Consider the following 20,588-nt stretch of genomic DNA (forward strand, 5'->3'; position numbering starts at 1 on the left):
AATAATAGGAAAATCTTCTCAAATAATCAGAAACAAATTTATTAAAAATATGAGTCCACCACAGAGACGTGACCGATCGCCCAAGCAGCTAGCTAGCTGATCAGTGGTGAAGAGGATAAAAGTAAGTAAAGTGAGTCTACCCTCAAGTCTATGCTCTATTAATGAAGTACTGTAATAGAGAATGGATTTGAGGATAGACTCACATTTTTAATTTGTTTCTGATTATTTGTGAGAGTACTTTCCCAATATTATTTATTTGTATGCGTTTTAAAATAATAATAATAATAATTAACGGTTTATTAAGATAACATGGCAGCCTGAAGGCTGAAAATATACAATGAACAGAGATGATAACTTACATATGGTGAAATCGGGGAGTGGGTCACTTGATTGACAAGAACTTTCAATACGAAAACATAAGAAACATATAGTCAACATATAGATTAACTTTAGATCTGGTACTGTGGGAGCTGGTCTGTAGACATTCTTGTGACCTGATGTAGGCGCCAACAGAGTCCTTCCCACTGTCTTGATGGCCGTTGTACCTGACTGCTAAGCCGCAACCTCACTACAGCTGCAGATGCACCACATGGTCCGGGTAGGTCCTCCAGCTCACACAGGGTGTTGGAGATGGTTCTTGTTCCTCATATGATGTAGTTAAGAATTCATAGTTCCTCACATGGGTGGAGTAGGGAGTCCTCATTTCTCTCCTGGTGTAGTGTGGAGTGTTTCTTGGCTTCTCATCCAGTGTTGGGGGTGGTGAGTGTACCGCGGGCTGGGTGAGTCAGGTCAACATTGGCCGCTAAGTGCTGATTGTCGCTCTAACAGTCGTTTCTTGCTTTCGAGTTGAAATTGTCACTTTTGTATATCAGTTGTGGGTTGATCTTCAATCTTTGCACTGTACTGTTGGTGGGAGGATGTTGATAAATCCAGATGGGGAAAGGGAAGGCCCGACAAACCAGGCTGGCAGCTATCTCCATGGTCAAGAGGCCATGGCCGCGTCAGCGCTGTGTGTGTGTTTACACACACACACATATACAATACTACAGGTAAAAGAAATAATTGTCCTAAGGGTAAACACAAAGGGAATACACATTTCTTTGTAAACAAGTAAAAATGTACCGCCCCCCCCCCCCTCCCCCAAATGTTATTCTCAGATTTAGTGATTCGTGACCATTTTGAGAACCTAACCCACGCAAATTTGGGCCCCCCTGTAATTAGAAATACCATTAAGTTACTTATTTTTGCACAATAAAAGTTCAAAGCTTTCCATTGGATTTTGCAGATTTTTCTAAAATATCGACCATTTATATTCCCCCAAAAATGTTCACATAAGAATGACAGTATTTTGCAAACAGTTCCCAGTTTTGCAAGAAGCAAATCAAAATTATCATTATTTTTAATTTTAAGTTTTAGAGTACAAATCAACAGCACCGTAGAAGATGAATTTGTCAGTCATACATCAAGCAGAGTTTGTTTCAGGCCCGACATAATCCCAACTTTAAATATCTCAAATGATATAATTCTTAATATTTTTTATCATTCAAAAGTGTTGCCAGAAAAATATAAGCACTAAAAACATAAAGGGTGGTTTATGCAACACAAAAAAGATTAGCTATACCCTGTGTAACATAACCTACCCAATTTTCATTAGATTCTAAGGAGCAAATAGTTCCACTGTAGAAAGCAAGAAACATCATAAGAATGCTGGGAATCAAGAGATCCAAGGTTTACAGATTTTATCAATAATAATACAAGGGGCCTGTAATAAACCAGAACAACTTTGGAGTAATAAATGAGAACAATTAGTGTATGATTTGAGAAGCTACAATCAGATTAATAATTCCTCTCTATCATCAGATAAATAATGATTTTGTTTCAAGAACAAGCTAAACCAGCACTGTACCAATGCTCAACCAGTCTTATTACTGAACCAGTACTATGTCTGAGGTAGGCCAGACTCAACTCCTGAACCAACTGCAACACCTGAATCAGTCATCTTGGCCAACAGTCATTTCATAAAGACAAGTCTGCTATATTTTGGGAAAAGTGTCCACCTTCCCAATGAATAGCCTAGAGCATTTATCATACTACATATATTCTCAACAACATCAATTACAATACTGTACTGTACTAAGTTCAACCTATCACCGGTATAGTAAAAAATAAATAAATAAAAACAAATTCTGGCATAAAAGTATTATAAAATACTGTATCAAGAATGTTACAGCATCAAGCAAGGAGTATGAGTTCATTGTACTTAATCCAAGATCAAGTGTCACATCAGTCTCCGTGCAATGTCAAACAAGGCAACAGACTCGCATAACCAACTGTAAATTTATATAGATAGTATCAATAAAATGTAATATAATATCAATAGACTATCAAACTCTTAGGTATTCCATTTGTTGTCTTTAGATTTCAAGGAACAATCTTTGGATAAACAAAATATTTCAATACCATAATGAATGGGAGCAAAGCAGAAACACATCTGGAAAGTTTAAACCTTAGATTCATCATCAGGGAGATTTCCCCCTGTTGAACCATTCTTGGACACCCAGTGCTCTTTATCCATCAGTGCCTGTTGCTCATCATCACTGTCACTCCCTTCACTTTCACTAACTCCTTCACTGATTTCAGCATCCCTGTGTTCTTCAGGAGGATCATCCTGTGTTTTTTTCTGGATATCTGAAAATACACTGTCATTTGCTGCTGAACTGCTGTGTCCTTCAGGTATTGCTGTCAGGCGGGCCTGTGTGGTATTACCCTGGGGACCAGCAGGATCAGGGTCAGTCTCTGAGGCAGAGGAGTCGGCTGGGTTTGCAGGTCGTGTAGAGGTGTAATTTGGTTGTGGCTTCGATGAAATACTTGCCTTTTCCCAGAAGAACCTTCGACCGTGATGTGCCTTCATATTTGGAAAGACTCGTGCAAGGCAATCAACATATGCATCTCTGTATTGGCGATTCATAAGCACATATACCGCTGTGTTAACACAATACTGGACCCAGTATAGTATGTGCAAAAGCAAGAATCGAACAGGGTCTTCTGCTTTCCTGTCTACTGCATGTATCGTCATAACTGGCACACTGCATACAAGGAGAAGCAGGAAGATGATGAAGATGGTACGAGCAACACGCATATCCCTGCGGTTGGTGGTGAGTCGCTGGCTTACAGTTGATGACTGGTGAGTGCTGAGGGAAAAACTTCAAGTAAGCACAAATGTACAGTATCACATATGAATATTTCAGCAATTCAAAGTTATGCCAGAATTTTACAACTTTTGTGAAAATAATAATGCTGATTTCAACAGATTCCATACAGAACTTACAAAATATTTACAAATTTAAAGAAATTTCAAAGCAATTTTTTCTTAATTTTGTGTAACAAGCAGCGATCATATACATTATCACAGTATCTACAAGTGCCAGTAGCAGTGAATACAGAAAGACCACAGATTAACAGACTTACCGTTTTCCATTCAGTAATCTCGCTGCACGAAGGCTACAGGGGCAAAAGCGATCGTTAAATGCTAAAAAGGTCAAGCAGCATTTCCAAAACGATCTAGCTACTCCCACACTTGCTCATGAGCTGGAGGGCATTACAATATGTAAAATATTCTTACAGAGAACTTTACTCTATCTTTTTTATTTTGTAAAATGCTAAAGATGAACTGAAGTGTACACACCCAAAATTATCGTATCAACAATATTTGTTCACTCAAAATTAGAAAACATATTAATCAGAAAAACAAACAAGTTACGAGCCATCACAGTAACACCATCAAGATACAGATGCTGGCAATCGTCAAGAGATGTACAGTAGAACCTCATTATTTCAAACTCTGCTATTACAAACTTCAACGAAATTGAACTAGTTACAAGTTTGAAAATGTTTTTCCAGGTTTAAGTAAGAGTATGAATGATGTCAATCTTATTCAATCATAACCGAATTCATGCCCAACTTCCAAATGTTGCACAGCCCCTCACAGAAAGTCATTGGCATATAAACGTGGTGCCGTAGTTATCAGATGTCGGTCATTCTTAGTATAGTCCCATTATCTTCACTGATTAATGAGGAGTTCAAATCAGGAAAAAGGGAAAGGAAAAGTCACAGGAAAATATCATTCACTCTCAGCATAACAGACAAGCTGAAAATTACAGGGGCATTGAGAAATGTAAGCAAGAAGCAACCATTATCACACATTACTCATTTTACTACTCAACACCACACTTGTTCCCTGCTCCTTTATCCTGGGCTTTTCTACCCCTAAATTTCACTACCTGGCTGAGGAGGGGTGTAACTTCCAATCATTCCCCACCTGTGATCAAGTTATGTTATGGTTACTGCATTTATCAGCTATTAATTTGGGATATTTATTGTTTTTTTTTTTTTACCCAAGTTACATGCACACACAAACCTATACAAAGAATGTGAGAAGAAAAAAATTTATCACGAGGTATAAAATTTTAAGTATCTACGGGTTTCCACCACGAAGCCACATACCGAGCGAGTGAAGAGGTCAGGGAGTTAGCAGCGTAAAGCACCGTGGCTTGAGAAGGAAGCAAGTCAACATCCCATTAGTTCGAAATAATGAAGTTCTACTGTAAATGACTTAAGAGAGGGACAAGTGAGAATATGGATACACTGTACAGGTTTTACAAATATTTATCAGTTACTACAATAAAATTAGAGTACAGGTATTGTACTCATAACTCTGCACAGTATACGTACATTACTGTACTTCAAAACTGTTCCACTGCCAGAAACTATTTATGTTAAAAGTACTGTATGTATAACTCCTGTTATACTACAGGGTTAGGGGCCGGCATCCAGGTCGTAAGTCGGAAATGCTTAAATAATACATAGAAAATCTAAAGTGGGTGTCGCTTTTTCTTCTCAGCACCACAAAACACTCACTTTTAAGCTTGCCAGCCATTTTAAAGTGAATTACAAACAAAAATTTTGTCTGTGTACCGACTTTGGGACTCGGAAATATGTAATTTGACCCAATTTTGGTACGACTGAGGCAGGTCGTAATTGCGGGTAGTCAAAAGTCGAGTCGGTCGTAAGTCGGGGAGGAGCTGTATATTGTACACTGATACCCCTTTTAGCCCGAATATTTGGTGTATGGAGGTCTTCTGGGTTTGAGTCGTTTCCGGTTAATGATACGAATCTCTCAAACCCGGAAAAAATCCCATACCCTCGAAAGTTTTCTGGGTAATGAAAAAAGATTCCTAGAGTCTAAACTATGCATCTCGCATGGACAAACACTATCCCACATCTCAAGAATGTTTCTGGGTGCTTGGGAAAATTTTCTCGCGTCTAAACGAACAACTTGCACGGAACTGTATTTATTTACGCCAACACCACTGTGCACGTACGATATATTGTAAATAAACAAAATGATGTATACTACTACTGTACTGTTTATACTGTACTCACCAGCAGAAGCTGCCGTCATGAGCCTGCAGTAGGCATACACTCTGCTATATGTAATACGCAACTGTAATCACTTTGTACGTCTTAACACTTGCAGTGGAGGTGTGGTAGGGAGGGGATCAGTGGGCCTCATGTTACTGACCTGACCTGATGCAATGTTAGGTCACCCATTGCCAGGGTTGGGGATTAGTGGTGTCATGCCCTGAAGAATCAGGTCTTGAATAAAGACGAAAGCTAAGATGCTCCAGTGTTTCCCTTTTCCTGTACATATGGTAATTTCACTTACAGAATGTACAGTACAGTACAGTAAGATCTCATATTTCGCGTGATTTCACTTCGCGTTTTTTAATTTCGCGAGCACTACCTAATGTAACCAAGTCTTATATTTGGCGTAAAATATCGTGAATTTCGCGAGATCCAGCCAGCTGAACGCAAGATCCAGCAAGCTGAATGCTGGCCACCATCTTGAATGATGTTACAGCCCTCATACCAGTTAGTCATTTCTGCTACAACTTATGTTTTGTCAATGCGAATTGGTTGCAACGCGATTGATGAATACGGGAACGCTGTTTGTAAAACGCCAACTTTTGCATACGTATGTTGGCTATAGTGCAATTCCATTCTCAACGTTTTAAGCGTGGCGCGGGGTTATGCAATGTTTACAGTTCACGTTCGACATCACATGTTCAATTGATTCGTGTCTTTTGTTTGTGAAGTGTTTTTTGAGAGGTACTCTATAAATTTGTTCTTTTTTTGCAAATTTAGCTGTTACCCATAAATACTGTATGAAAAGAATAAGAAAAAAAATGTTTCGCAGTGAGGATTAATAACGGTTTACACCAGCGCTCTCTGTTTACATCATATGATCAGTTGAATCGCTTGGTTTCTGTCAATTACTCCGTGATTTTCGCTATTTTCTCCAATTTGGTTGTGTTAGCGATGAATACGGAAAGACATGGTGAGAAGAATGTTTCCAAGAAGCGTTCTGGTGATCAAATTGCCGGTAGTGAACGTAAAAGAGGTTTACAAGAAAGCAACTATCGCGTTGTAGCCCGCATCATCCTAGCGACCGCCCGGGCTGTTATTGTGTGCTTTTTTGGGTGGTGCTGGTGGGGGTGGGGCAGACCAACCTAAGCAGCCAAATAAGGAAAACGAGAAGCGGGACTATTATAAGGGAGTTAAGTTTGCCAAGTACTCGACGCAGGATAAGCAGAGTGTGATTAAATTACTTGAGGAAGACCTAAAAAACTAGTTTCCGGAAAGCACAATCAGGTCAATAAAGGCAGAATTTGTGTCATTTGGAGGTTATAAATGGAAACATCAGAGGTTGATGTAGAGTGGTCAATCTATATTGTTATTTTTCCCATTAGTTTATGTATTTGCATTTGGAGAATTTGAATTTGGCGCAATTTTTCCCAGTCTATATTACTCGCGAAATACAAGATCTTACTGTACATTATACATGACGGTAATCACTTTTTACGTCTTAACACTGCTTTAACACTGTACTGTATTCTTGGCTTGTACAATAGCAGAGGACTATGAACTAGTGTGTCATAATGCTAGGCTTAGAGGGGATAAGGTGGGAGATACATCAGCCTATCACAGGCATCCCATGACAGCATTAGCCAATCACAGTGTGCAGGCCTAGGCACAAGTTACCCAAGCAGTCTTGCCACCCACACACCCAGAATGTGAGGATGTAGCAGTCATGATGCCTTTTACTGTAACTCCCAGAACCTTTGTCCCCAGGCCTGGAGCAGAGAAGTTTGGACAGATTTTCTCAGAATTTTTCCAAAAAGTGCTCATTACATGCTCGTTATTTGAGAGTTCCAGGGACCGAGGATTCTGGCTAACAAGGAGATTACCATGTGTGTGTGTGTGTGTGTGTGTGTGTGTGTGTGTGTGTGTGTGTGTGTGTAGAAAGGAATGTATTATCAAAAGTAATATTTGCATCTCACAGGTTTATCATTTGTAAGAACATTTGAGCAGAGATTATATTTGACAAGAATTATTACTAGTGCTAAAGGTAGTGTGTCTGTGAGAGTCAACGGCAACAAAAACAAGACTAAGTGCAGTGCTATATTCTTAATAATTATTGATATGATGAGATGGGAAGAATGGAAATTGAGGAATTCTTAACCCTTACGCCTCGGTTGATGTTCCGGAACGCCGGACCCCGGGTGACATTCCAGAACGCGCGCCTTTTCCCGCCTCTGTTTGAATGCCCATCGCGGGTTAACAGGTTCCAGCATGACTATTTGTCTGTCCCGGCACACGTAGAGGAGCGTGGATAGGTCCAACGCAGTCAGTAACCATTCCCTTGTCATGGAGAGTCGCCCCTCATCTTCCACTCCAATCAAGCGTCGCCGTGGGTTGGATGATAGCCAGATAAGGAAAGAACTATTTTGTCAGTGCTGTAGTGGTCGAATCTGGTGAGGAAGGCAGTTATTATATGCCTAGTGATCCTGATGATAGCATCGACTTTGACGATGTATTAGAGACAAGTGAGGATGAACATGATGCTGGCAACGAGGCCCAGCCAGGACGGCATGCTCATGACTCAGACAAGGGACAATGGATACCTTTGTTTGGTCTGATGGCAGTAATTTCCAGCCTGACATCCCTGATTTCAGACAATCCTCAGGTGGAATTACAGTACTCCCGATTTTCCTTGTACATACAGAGGAATCACGAGAGATGGACTACTTTTGTGCTTTCTTTGATGGTGCAATCATGGACTTACTGTGTACCGAGACAAATAAATTTTATCAGTACACGTGTGATGCTGACCCTGGCGCTGACCCCTCGCCTCACATGCATCGATGGAGTGATGTCGGTGTTTCCGAACTGTATGTTTTTTTTGCATTACTTGTACTGATGGCACATGTGAAAAAACATGCACTTCAGGAGTACTGGATATCTCCTGATGACATCACAGCAACTCCATTGTTTGCAAAATTCATGTCCAGAGACCGGTTTGCCTCCATCCTACGTTATCTGCACTTTGTAGACAACATTCCTGTGGCTGGTGACAGACTATGGAAAATAAGAGAAGTTTTTATAATGCTGAAGGAACGTTTTATGAAGTTCTTCAGACCCTCCCAGTATGTAGTGGTGAAGGAGTCTGGTGCTCTTCAGAGGACATGTTGATTTTAGACAATACATTCCCTCCAAATGACATTGCTTTGGGATAAAGTTCTTCGTGCTGTGTGACTGCAATACTGGGTATGTCTTAGATCTCATAGATTACACAGCAAGTGACGTAGACATACCCAAGAACAACCCACATGGTTTCTCTGGGCTGTTGTCAAGAAACTCATGGACCGCTACTTTGGAGGGAATCACGTCCTCTACACGGACAATTATTAGACCTCTCGTTCCCTGGCCAAGTTCTTACTTGAACATGACACAGGTTCTTGTGGGACAGTACGCAAGAACAGGAAGCACTGGCCCGTGTTTACTGGTAAACCTGCACGAAGAGAGATCCTGCTGAAGCAAGCAGACAAGATGCTTGCCATACCCTGGCATGATAAGTGTACTGTGCAGATGCTGTCAACCGTGCACAAGGGCGAAATGGCGGACAGTGGAAAAAGGGTCTGGACCACAGGAGAGGTCATGATAAAACCTGACGCTGTCATGGACTATAATGTCAACATGTGGCTCGTGGAAAAGAGCGGCATGCAGGTTGGCGCAATTGAGTGTATATGGAAATGTGTCAAATGGTACAAGAAAATGTTCCTACACCACTTGGATATCACTACCCTGAATGCATACAACTTGTACCTCGTAAAAACCGGGAAAAAGCCCTCTCTCAGAGTTTTCAAAACAAGTTATAACATGACTCCTAAAGAAGTACGGCAACATTGTGGCAACTGTAACATGACATCACAGCCAAGCAGGCCTACCTAACAGACTCCTTGCGCGTGACTTGGTTGTTCGTCATTACCTTGACGACCCCCCGAACTCTTCAAAGTGGTCGTAAGGTGCAAAGGTGGTGTTACGTCTGCAAGAACACCACAGAGCGCCCAGCTAAGCATACAGACGTGACGTTGGTCTCTGTAAACCTTGCTTAATGGAATACCACTCTAAGAAAACATTCAAAAATAATGTGACACATTTTTGTAAATATTATAGAAGTAAAGTGTATATGTAAGGCACAAAGTGTCATATTTGTGTAAAAGGTATACAGTTGTCCGCATTCATTCGTCAATACCCACGAGCGCTGGCAGACAGCTAGCTAGGCGTCAGGGTATCACCACCACCACCACCTCAGCATCATGTTGTATCAAAGTAATATTACTAAAAGTAGTGTAGTTGTATTGTAGTGTGCTGTAGTATTACAAGATAATAATGCTATGATTATGTTATAAATGCGTTTATTTGTCGAATTATTATTCCGATAATTATTTGTAAGACATCCGTGCTCTCCCAAACACAAAGACAGCCTGGTGGCAGACTGTATTATAATCAGTAAATATATGCATTATTGGCCATCTGGGACACAAAGGCAAGCGGAAAAATGACCCCTAAGTGCGTAGTGACTGCGAGCACCAGCCGTCAAAAAAAAAAAAACCTTTCCCCTTATTTCCCTCATCACTGAGGTGTCACACAAGTTTATAGAGGGACAATATATAGTTTTCCTTACATCTTCTTGATCGTTTTATCTTTAATAAAGGTTAAAAAAAAATTTTTTTGTTGAAGTTGATTTTTCTCGTTTTATCCCACGTGGGGGGTACGGCCGGCAACACCCTAGCCCGGGGCGTAAGGGTTAAGCTGACAAGATTAAAATGAATGCAGAGCATTAATGAAGAGAAAGTGGAGAGAAGAATGAGCATAATGAAGTGATACAGAAGATCACTAAGTACAATACTACAACATAAGAGATAAAGTAAGTGTGAGGAGGAGGATCAGGGAGATGCTCATGAGACATAATTTGGATAAAGAAAACCAATCAAGGATTGAGCCTTAAAGGTGAAAGAGTAAAGCAAGATGCAAAGACAGGCATAAAAAGCATAAAATTTTATAAGTAGCTTATCAAAGACTGCTGTACAAATCAAAACAAACATGAAGTAATTGGTAAAGTCTTTTATACTCTACTTCAAACACTTACAATCTGGACCGCAGGTTAGAATCAGATACCATCTTCTTGAGACTTTTAAAACTAGAGTTTGAGCCCTTCCTCTGGCTGGCAGAGGTTGAGGAAGTGGATCCAGTGGAGGTGGTTGGGGGAGCAACCTTACTTTTTCCTCGAGTGGTAGCTCGAGCCACACGTGCAGAGCTCAGTTTAACCTGTAAGACGAGCACTACTGTAAATACCAAACAAATGTAGAATAAAAACAAAGACTGACTACCAGGTGCTCTCATCACTAAAAATTTATTGTCTAATAATTATGTTAGAGTAAAATATCTCTCGTGATTAAGTTTACAGTACAGGTATTTTGAATCCAAGTTGCAGTACTATACACCAATGGTTTTTGAGCAGTTTACATATATTGTTTACTTCAATAAAGCATCACATTATTGGCAAAAGGTATATAGAAAATTACAGTATCAAATATTTAATTTACATAACAAATGCTTGCATTAATTTTTCACTGTGAAGGATTGATATTGTAAACAAGAATTGATTGTTCCCTAAGTTATGCATGGATTCGAATTTGATTGATTGCAGACAATAATGTGAAAACATATCAGATTACAAAAAGGACATGCAATTTAATGGTGGTTTAGCTAACTAGATTTACTAACAGTCTATGGATCCCATTTGAACCTGTAGTTGACTTGCAGTCCACACCGTGAAACTCATGGACGGCACCATCGACACATGCTAAATTTTGCCTCTTGAACGATTTCTCCCACCTCTGAGAATGAACAGTTGCACACTACTGGACGATTTCTCCCACCTCTGAGAATGAACAGTTGCACACTACTGGACTTGAAGAGTAGTTACAGATGAGAAGCTTATGATAATTTTAGTGAGTTAGCAATGTTATTTGAGATATTCCCAAGATTACTCCCCCCCCTTTTTTTTAACCCCAAATTTCCCCAAAATATAGCTACAGCATTTTTACGTGTCCCTTGTCTTATCACTAATATGTTGTAACTGGGTGGAAGTGTGTGAATCACACTGTAACACATTCATGTTTATATGTGAATCTCTCCAAGCATTGTTGGAAATTTGTTGCAGTTTTCAGAGGCATATGGTTGATTTTACATTGGGTGTGGACACATTGGTTGGGGTTTGACTGTATGTCCTCCAATAAAAGACAGTGACATCAACAGGTTACATATGGACCTCTAAAACTTCTAAGAGCCAGAGAATGTTGACAGTTTACTGACTGGCAGGTAACTAAGCAAGTGAACAAGGAACTCTTTGTGACCAAGGAGGAGTTTGAAATTCATGAAGGATGATTGTGAATCAATATTACTGATTCTGAGGTCCTCATTTCCCCAACTCAATGCAAGTCAATCATTGATTAAAATGGGATCTAAGGTGCTGAAGGTAGAGAAAAACATTCATAGTGAAACAGTACTGTGTGTAGCTGTTTAGTAGAATAGGTAGTTTTACTGAGAGCACTCACTGGGAGGTAGGGTCCCAGTGAGGGTATTTAGTGGACATATGAACAACTTAGTTCATGTAAAATCAGTATGTATACAATAAAAGGTGTATTATATTACACATTCATACAAGGTGTATTATATTACACATTCATACAAGGTGTATTATATTACACATTCATACAAGGTGTATTATATTACACATTCATACAAGGTGTATTATATTACACATTCATACAAGGTGTATTATATTACACATTCATACTAGGTGTATTATATTACACATTCATAATTATTGCAACCAAAATCTATATAAATACATAACCCACAAAACTTCATAACACAGCCAAAGCAATGTTTTTAATACCAAGCACACAATGTGGCTGAACTACAACACAAGATCAAGGACAAGACACCATTAACATGCAAATTATTATGCCGAAATACTTGGATAATAAAATCCTATGCATATTTACAGTAATACCCCAGTTAGCATTAACCCCTTGAGGACTGTTTTGTAGCGCACTTGCTTACATCTTGGAGCTCTAGAAAAATATAAATAATAACAAATAAAAATATGCAGTCAAATGTCACGAGTCCGAATACTCACAACAGGCACAGAGCAGCCCTCTTTGCTTTTACGCAATGGGCCAATCAGCAAAAACCGCTCTGTTTACATTACAGTACTGTACAAATTAGCTGTGCTTACACTGTGGACACATTCTTGTTGATATCGCTGATTTTTTTATATTAGTGACTATTTTTTAATCACCATGTCTGGAAAATGGTGTGCAAGTTTTAATGCTGCTAGTGTGTCTAAAGTGCCATGGAAAAATATCTCCTTGGATGTAAAATTACAAGTGTTGGGGCAGTTAGAAGCTGGTGAGCATCAGGTGAATGTCAGTGTTGCTTTCAACTTTCTTTTACCCTTTGCTTTTATCCTCTTCACCAATTGATCGGCTCGTTAGCCACTTGGGTGATCGGTCACATCACTGTTGGCAAGTACTGGGCATGCACTGGCCCCTGAATTTATCTGAGCCTACTCCAGTGTTGGTCAAGTCTGATCTTGAAAGAGCTCACACTTAGTGCCATCACAACACTCTCCGGCAGATTGTTCCAATAGTTCACAATTCTCACTCCAAAGAAGTTTGCCCTCACAGTTTCTGGATTTGTGGCTTCTTCAACCATGAGCTGTGACCCCTTGTGGGGTGGGCATCCACCAACTCCAAGTATGGACACTTGACTGATTAGTGCCCTCCGAGATGTTTAGAAACTTAAATTAGATCACCCCTTGCCCGTTTATAGTACAAGCTAGTCAGTTGCAGGTGCTCTTATCTCTCTGGATATCTGAGGTGCTGTAGTGCAGGCACCAGTCTGGTGGACCTCCTCGAGACATTTTCAATCAACTGATAGTATCGAGCATATCTCGGGACCAGAAGGGGTGCCAGAGCTCTTTCAAGACCAGACTTGACCAATACTGGAGCAGGTTCAGATACATTCAGGAGCCGGTGCATGCCCAGTACTTGCCAACAGTGATGTGACCAATCACCCAAGCGGCTAACGAGCCGATTAATTGGTGAAGAGGATAAAAGAAAAAGAAAAGTAACAGAGACGTGACCGATCGTCCAAGCGGCTAACGAACCGATCAGTGTTGAAGAGGATAAAAGTAAAAGTAAAAGGTAAAGTACTCCAGACAGGGAAATACCTCCCTCTAGAAGATCATCATGAGGGATGGACCTTCTAACAACCTTCTTATAAGACCTACGAGTTTAGTTGTTTTATTCACCTTCTCACAATGGCCCGAGAACTTGAGTTCATTGTCGACATACACACCAAGGTCCTTTTCACATTCGGTTAATACAGTCTCTTCGTCCTGTTGGGACATGTGATACGCCTCCTTACTATTGGTGCAACCCAGGTGCATCCCTTTGCACTTTGAGACACTGAAACTTAGCAGCCATTTCCACGACCATTCTTGAAGCTAATCGAGTTCTTCTGCAGTTCTTCACAGTCTGTTTGGCTCTCAGTTTTCCTAAATAACTTGGCATCGTCCACAAACATTTGTATGAACGAGTGTATAGCTTCTGGGATGCCATTTATGAAACGAACAGCAACGGGGCCAGTACACTGCCCTGTGCTACCCAGTTTGTCACCAGTACACAAGACGAGTTCATGCCATTAATCACCACACAATGCTTGCGGTCATGACACAAGGACCCTTTTTCATGGGGGGTACACTGTCGAAAGCTAGCTACATCAACTGTTAGAACCATTATTAAGTATACAAACAAGATAAAAGCTTAAGCCATGACAACCACGAAGTTGTTATATTAAGTGTAGGTCTTATTGCATGATATAAAATTGTGTGTGACTAACTGAAGCATAATGTGTGGTGGTGGGTTGGATATCAGTTGCTGAGGAGAGCTTGGTAACACCCAGTACGTGTTACCACTCACTTCCACTCCACCTCTGTAATCACCCCCACATTTCTGCTTTCTCATTCCATATTTTAAAATGCTATGTAATGTTATGTTGAATGGATACAACCTTTGATCATTTACACTTGCACTCAATTTTGTGGGTAGATATCAGTTGTTCAATAGCATCTGGCAGTGCTGCAGGCACAGTGTTCACAAAGAAACCTTTAGATGCATCACCACCACCCCACCTCCATCACCCACACCATCACCACTACCTCTATTATCATCACTTAAATCATAATTTCAGTAATGCAGAGAAAGATTGGTGTCAATGAGAGCGAGCTGTACGATACCCACTGCCTCTCTCGCTCCCACACATTGTGCCACACACTCGCTCATCAAACAACGGTTATTCATAATACAAAATTGTTTAAGTTATTCATTAATTAATTAGAATATGTTACTATAATAATCTTTGTTTATTAATATCTGTACCCTTCATAATAATACTGTATACAGTACTGTATATCTTATAGGTAAAAAATAACATCATCAGGAATGCCTCTCTAAATATGTAATGGTATAATGACCCCTTAGAATGCTGTTTTGGATAGTGCTCTATTATCCAGGAACATGTCCTGAGCACTAAATGGGGTATTACTGTACTCAAGTCATGGATAAAAAATTTTGACCAAAGACACTACAAATAGTAAATAGAATGATACTTTATTCACATTCTACACTAAAGCTTTGGAGGACATTTGTAATGAAGATGCTCCTGGTAAATAACCATTAATGATGCAACACCAGGAGAAATCACTACTGTACTGTATTACTGAAGATCATATCACTGTACTACTTATGATCTCTGGGGTTTCAAGTCAAGAATCTGCCTCACTTCAGCTGCAAGGAAATGCATTACTGCAGCTCTATGTTTGTTCAGTAAAAAAGGGATAAAAAGTCTGGTTGTATCCCCTGGAACCACAGCCTCAGAAAAGAGGTTACAACTCAAACAGGGAAAGAAAGAAACTCTCGCTCTATAACATTTTCTACCACCCCTCTCTCTCTTTTCTTTTATATAATACATAAATGACTGAATTTTTCTTCTTTTAAAGTAGTGAGCAGACCAGGATGAATACCAGCTTGTGTTCTACCTCTTTTCAGTAGAAGTATGGTTAATATATAATGTACACCACTACTGTGTTATCTTATGTATATGCACTAAAGATCAGACAGTAAAGGTTTGCTGTGTTAGGTTTCCTGAAAAAATATGAGGTACAGGCATTACAACATTAACCCTCTGAGTACAATGATTTACCCCAAGTACTGTGCAATACTATCATACTTGCAGGTCATTGTATTCAAAGGGTCAAAGTATTGTAGTAAAGGTTTTAGGTAACTGTATTTAAGGGGTTATGTCATCAAGGTGTACAGTATAGACTGGTTCAGGGAGTTGGCATCATAATGGAAGGTTACCAGGTAGTAATTCTTATCTCATGGTTTGTTATAATACTTGTACCCATCCAAATAATTCTAAGTTATGAAAGAGTTAGTAAACATGTCAGTAACTGAAATATGTGGGAACAATTCTGTATGTGATGACACCTTGAGTACTGGCTATAACAAGGCATCAAACACCTGTAAGGATCTTGTTAACAAGCAGCCATATAACATAAGTGAAAATGTTCCCTTAATGATTCACTGTGCCCAAGGTGCACAAGGTCTACAGCATGCACAAATGTGTCCACAATGCAATAAAAATAGAAAGTGCTTTGTGATGCACTAATTAGTAGCACATTTTAAGAATAATGTAAATGCATTTTTTAACATTGTTGCAATAAATATTACCATAGCAAGCAAGTTTGATTAGCTGACAAGAAACATTACCTTAGGCATATCTAGTGTATCATAACCACAAGTCATAGCAATTATGTTAAAACAAGGAACAACTGTGACTAAGAAACTCGGGACGTGCTCCAACACAGCAGACGTAAACAACCACATGCTATTGACTTACACAGGGATGCAACAGTCATTCATACTGAAATGTTCCACCAAGGCATGTTTTTAATGCTTCACATTATGATTTGGACAAAACTTCCAAGTTACTCAAAATATACTGAAACTTAAAAAAAAAAACATGTGTTTACAAAGTGTGGATTAGCTTTGAAACATTTCAGAATAAGACTTGACGAGACACGTTTAATATGATCTGGAATATAACCTGTGCAAGTTGTGGAGGGGGTGGAAAATTTTTGCTGAACTTTCGTTGTCTTATAAATGCTCTTCTGACCACCTGAACAGGAAGAAATTTTTGTCAAAACTTACAGTTAACTCACATGGTTTCTGTAACTATTAACTTTCTACAGTACTAAGAATGTATTACAACATGTAATTTTCATCTGGTGTCCAGGAATACTTAAAGAAAGTGCCGGTATGTCCGAATCCATCAGATCCTAAACCTAAAACCAGCTGCAACACAACAACTGCAACTCATCATTTAGATAAACTCCTTTGGTCAAAACAAAGCAAAATTATTATTATTTTTTTATTTCAACAACTTCTTCATACAGATATCCACCCTCTAGCGATCGTTCACCAGTCATAATTCAGTGCAGTGATTTAAAATTTCTAACACCCTTGGTTATTTGACACTGTAATAGTTCAGTTTAGTGATCTTCAACTTCAACTCACTGGAAAAGATTCAGGAGGTAAAATTATGCTTGAATTCCATTTTTCTATTCACCTACCTATCCAATATTATATAATCACAAATCTAATATAAAAAAAGGTGGAAATAACAAAATAAAGTGGTGTAAAATAAATGCCGAGAGTGATTCTGCACAGTATGTCTCCCGGCCCACTCAGAGATGTATTTTCAAGGACGACACTAAACCACTTGGAAAGGAAGCCGCTATATAAGATACTACCTATGAATCAGCCAACCTGAATTTTATTAACTATTTCAGAAATCCTCATCTAGCTTTTCCAGCAAAAACATAATAAACTTTTATGGTAACCAGAGGGGTACATAATCTAGGTTTATTATATAGAAACCACATATTGTAGGGGTATGTTACCGGTGCACCACCTATGAATCCAGGCCATTATTACACTAAAGCGCATTTTTATTCAGCTGAGAAAAGATGCCCCGCCCCCTCCCCACGAGTTACAGCTGATTGGCTGTTGCAAACCTGTCTGATTTTGTCCTGAAGTAATGATGTATTTCTAATTGAGTTTATTCATAATCGTTGGGATGACCGTTTCTGACGAGAAAGATATTTAGCTAAATTATATACAGATAACTGTACATGCATTCATTATTTCAAACATAACCACGTAGGAAGTTTATCAGAAGTATTATACCATGAATTAACTGTTAAACTCTGGTAGCAAATTCACGCTTTAGGAGGATGCATTTAATATATACAATACATAATTTTACCCACAATAAGACATACTAAGACTAATTACGTATCAGTAATACTACATTATGCACAAACAACATTTTAAAAGATCAGAATCACATTGAAATATTACACGACCATCAGCAAAGGCGGAAAAAATATGACTGCGAACTGCTTCATATTTTCTCCGCCTCTAGTATTACCCATTACGGCGGTTTCATAAGCGTTTTATCATATACGCGGTGCCTCGCCAGAGCTGAACTTTCACTTAACACGGATTTTTTCCACATATACGCGGTGAATGTCCGGCTCGAGACGCTATTTTTAGATTTGCCCCACGTGCCACCCTGCCTGACTGCCTGTTTTAGCTCATAAAATTCATACAAATTACCCGGCCAGAATATAATTTACATTGCTGGAATTCTTATAATTTGGTGATCATTTTGAATATAAACATCATATATTTTGCATTAGACATACAAATTTTAGATAACATTTTTTCTCTGGGTAACTATGTTATCTTTTGTGCAAAATATATGACATTTATATTCAAAATATTCCTGGTCTTACAAGGAATCCAGCAATGTCAATTATATTATCCTAACTTTAGTTTGAGGTATTATTTATTACAAAAAAGTTAAGTATTCTGGTTTTCCCACACATCTCCTTGGGACGGTTGGTGGGGGGTGGGGGGGAGGGAGGGACCGACCGACCGACCATCTGTTACCCGTGAAGAATATTTTTTTTTTTTTATTAACTGAAGATATTTGTTTTAGCTCATAAAATTCATACAAATTACCCGGTCAGAATATAATTTACATTGCTGGAATTCTTATAATTTGATGATCATTTTGAATATAAACATCATATATTTTGCATTAAACATACAAATTGTAGATAAAAAAATTTTCTGAGTAACTATGTTATCTTTTGTGCAAAATATATGACGTTTATATTCAAAATATTCCTGGTCTTACAAGGAATCCAGCAATGTCAATTATATTATCCTAACTTTAATCTGAGGTATTATTTAATACAAAATGTTAAAATCTAAATTTTTCACCCACTTCTCTTGAAGGGATGATTGGTGGGGGGTGGGGGGGAGGGTTGGGACTGACCGGGCGGTTGGAAGAGGGGGGGGAGGCAAGGTGGGGTACTTTGATTGACAGATAGTGTCCTGAATATTTTTTTTTTATTAACTGAAGATATTTGTTTTAGCTCATAAAATTCATACAAATTACCCGGCCAGAATATAATTTACATTGCTGGAATTCTTATAATTTGGTGATCATTTTGAATATAAACATCATATATTTTGCATTAGACATACAAATTTTAGATAAAAAAATTTTCTGAGTAACTATGTTATCTTTTGTGCAAAATATATGACATTTATATTCAAAATATTCCTGGTCTTACAAGGAATCCAGCAATGTCAATTGTATTATCCTAACTTTAGTTTGAGGTATTATTTATTAAAATTTAGTGGTTTTCCCCAAAAAATTTCTCAGAGAGGGAAGAGCCAGCAGTGTAGTGTGAGAAGAGGGGGAGGGAGTTGAGTCCATTATTTGAATGGACATTAACTTGGCGACTGTATTTCTCTATTTCTCTTAAGTATTAATTGTGTGCATGTACCATCATAAAATTAAGATGTTATTTTTACTACAACATAGTTATGTGTCTTCAAAAAGTGGAGTTTGGGGGTCGGGCTGGTTTCTATTGGAATTAATCCCATATGTTCTGTTGTTCACTTAACGCGGATTTCACTTAACACGGGACCCTCTGGGTTCTATTGACCGCGTTAAGTGGGGTACAACTGTATATATTAAATGCATCCTCCTAAAGCGTGAATTTGCTACCAGAGTTTAACAGTTAATTCATGGTATAATACTTCTGATAAACTTCCTACGTGCTTATGTTTGAAATAATGAATGCATGTACAGTTATCTGTATATAATTTAGCTAAATATGTTTCTCGTCAGAAACGGTCATCCCAACGATTATGAATAAACTCATTTAGAAATACATCATTACTTCAGGACAAAATCGGACAGGTTTGCAACAGCCAATCAGCTGTAAATTTTGAGGAGGGGCGGAGCATCTTTTCTCAGCTGGGAAAAAATGCGCTTTAGTGTTTACTCTGCCTTTGAACATTGTGATCTGTGCTTTACTATACTGTATTGCTCTGTATCTTATCGATCACTGTGCATCGTTCCTATTGCTGTGCATCGCTGTTATTGTTGTGATTTTGTTATGTTATCGAGTACTGTATGGACTGCTCCTTACCCTGTACTAATGTGATATTGTGTACTGTACTTAAGTGATTACTCTTCCCTTCCTCTACATTCTTGTTGGCTAACAGCAGACCAAGTAAGAACTGTTTATGTATTCCCCCATGTTTTTTATTTCGACCTTATATTTTTTTTTTTGCACATTCTGCATGAACGAATGTGTGTGCATGTAACAGAGTACAAGAAGATTAAGACAATTATGTATATCTACCCAAAATTACAAGTTGAAGAGTAACAAATCTCACTGCTCACCCTCCCCCACTCTGAGTGCTACTCGGTGGCGAGTTGGCCAGGCGACTCCGCTACACAACTACGTGCCATCTCCACAGATATTATTCCTAGTTATCCCTTGTTTAAGATATTATTTCTCGTTTCTGTTCACTCGGCGATCAAACCACTTTGCGATCCGTTTTTCAGGAATGCATCCCTATCGCTAAACGACGCATCCCTGTAATGTATTTGGCTATAAA

At 38.9% G+C, this 20,588-nt stretch overlaps 1 protein-coding gene across 3 annotated transcripts in view; it reads right to left on the reverse strand.

Annotated features, from left to right (window-relative positions):
- Nucleotides 1–641: 641 nt before the first annotated feature.
- Nucleotides 642–20,588, reverse strand: part of LOC121863291 (G-protein coupled receptor moody-like) — a 66,999-nt gene continuing 47,052 nt past the window's right edge. The window contains exons 6-9 of one of the 3 annotated variants that reach the window (XM_042361877.1): nucleotides 16,645–16,716; nucleotides 10,553–10,731; nucleotides 3,469–3,501; nucleotides 642–3,191 (exon numbers count right to left, since the gene is read on the reverse strand). In XM_042361877.1, the coding sequence (XP_042217811.1) occupies nucleotides 2,501–3,191; nucleotides 3,469–3,501; nucleotides 10,553–10,731; nucleotides 16,645–16,716 (975 nt within the window). In that variant the 3' untranslated portion in view covers nucleotides 642–2,500. The remainder of the gene's footprint in view (nucleotides 3,192–3,468; nucleotides 3,502–10,552; nucleotides 10,732–16,644; nucleotides 16,717–20,588) is intronic. The other 2 variants (XM_042361880.1, XM_042361878.1) reach the window with 2 other exon arrangements.

Source organism: Homarus americanus, unplaced genomic scaffold (assembly GCF_018991925.1).
Source record: "Homarus americanus isolate GMGI-L3 unplaced genomic scaffold, GMGI_Hamer_2.0 scaffold46197, whole genome shotgun sequence".
Classification (NCBI taxonomy): domain Eukaryota; kingdom Metazoa; phylum Arthropoda; class Malacostraca; order Decapoda; family Nephropidae; genus Homarus; species Homarus americanus.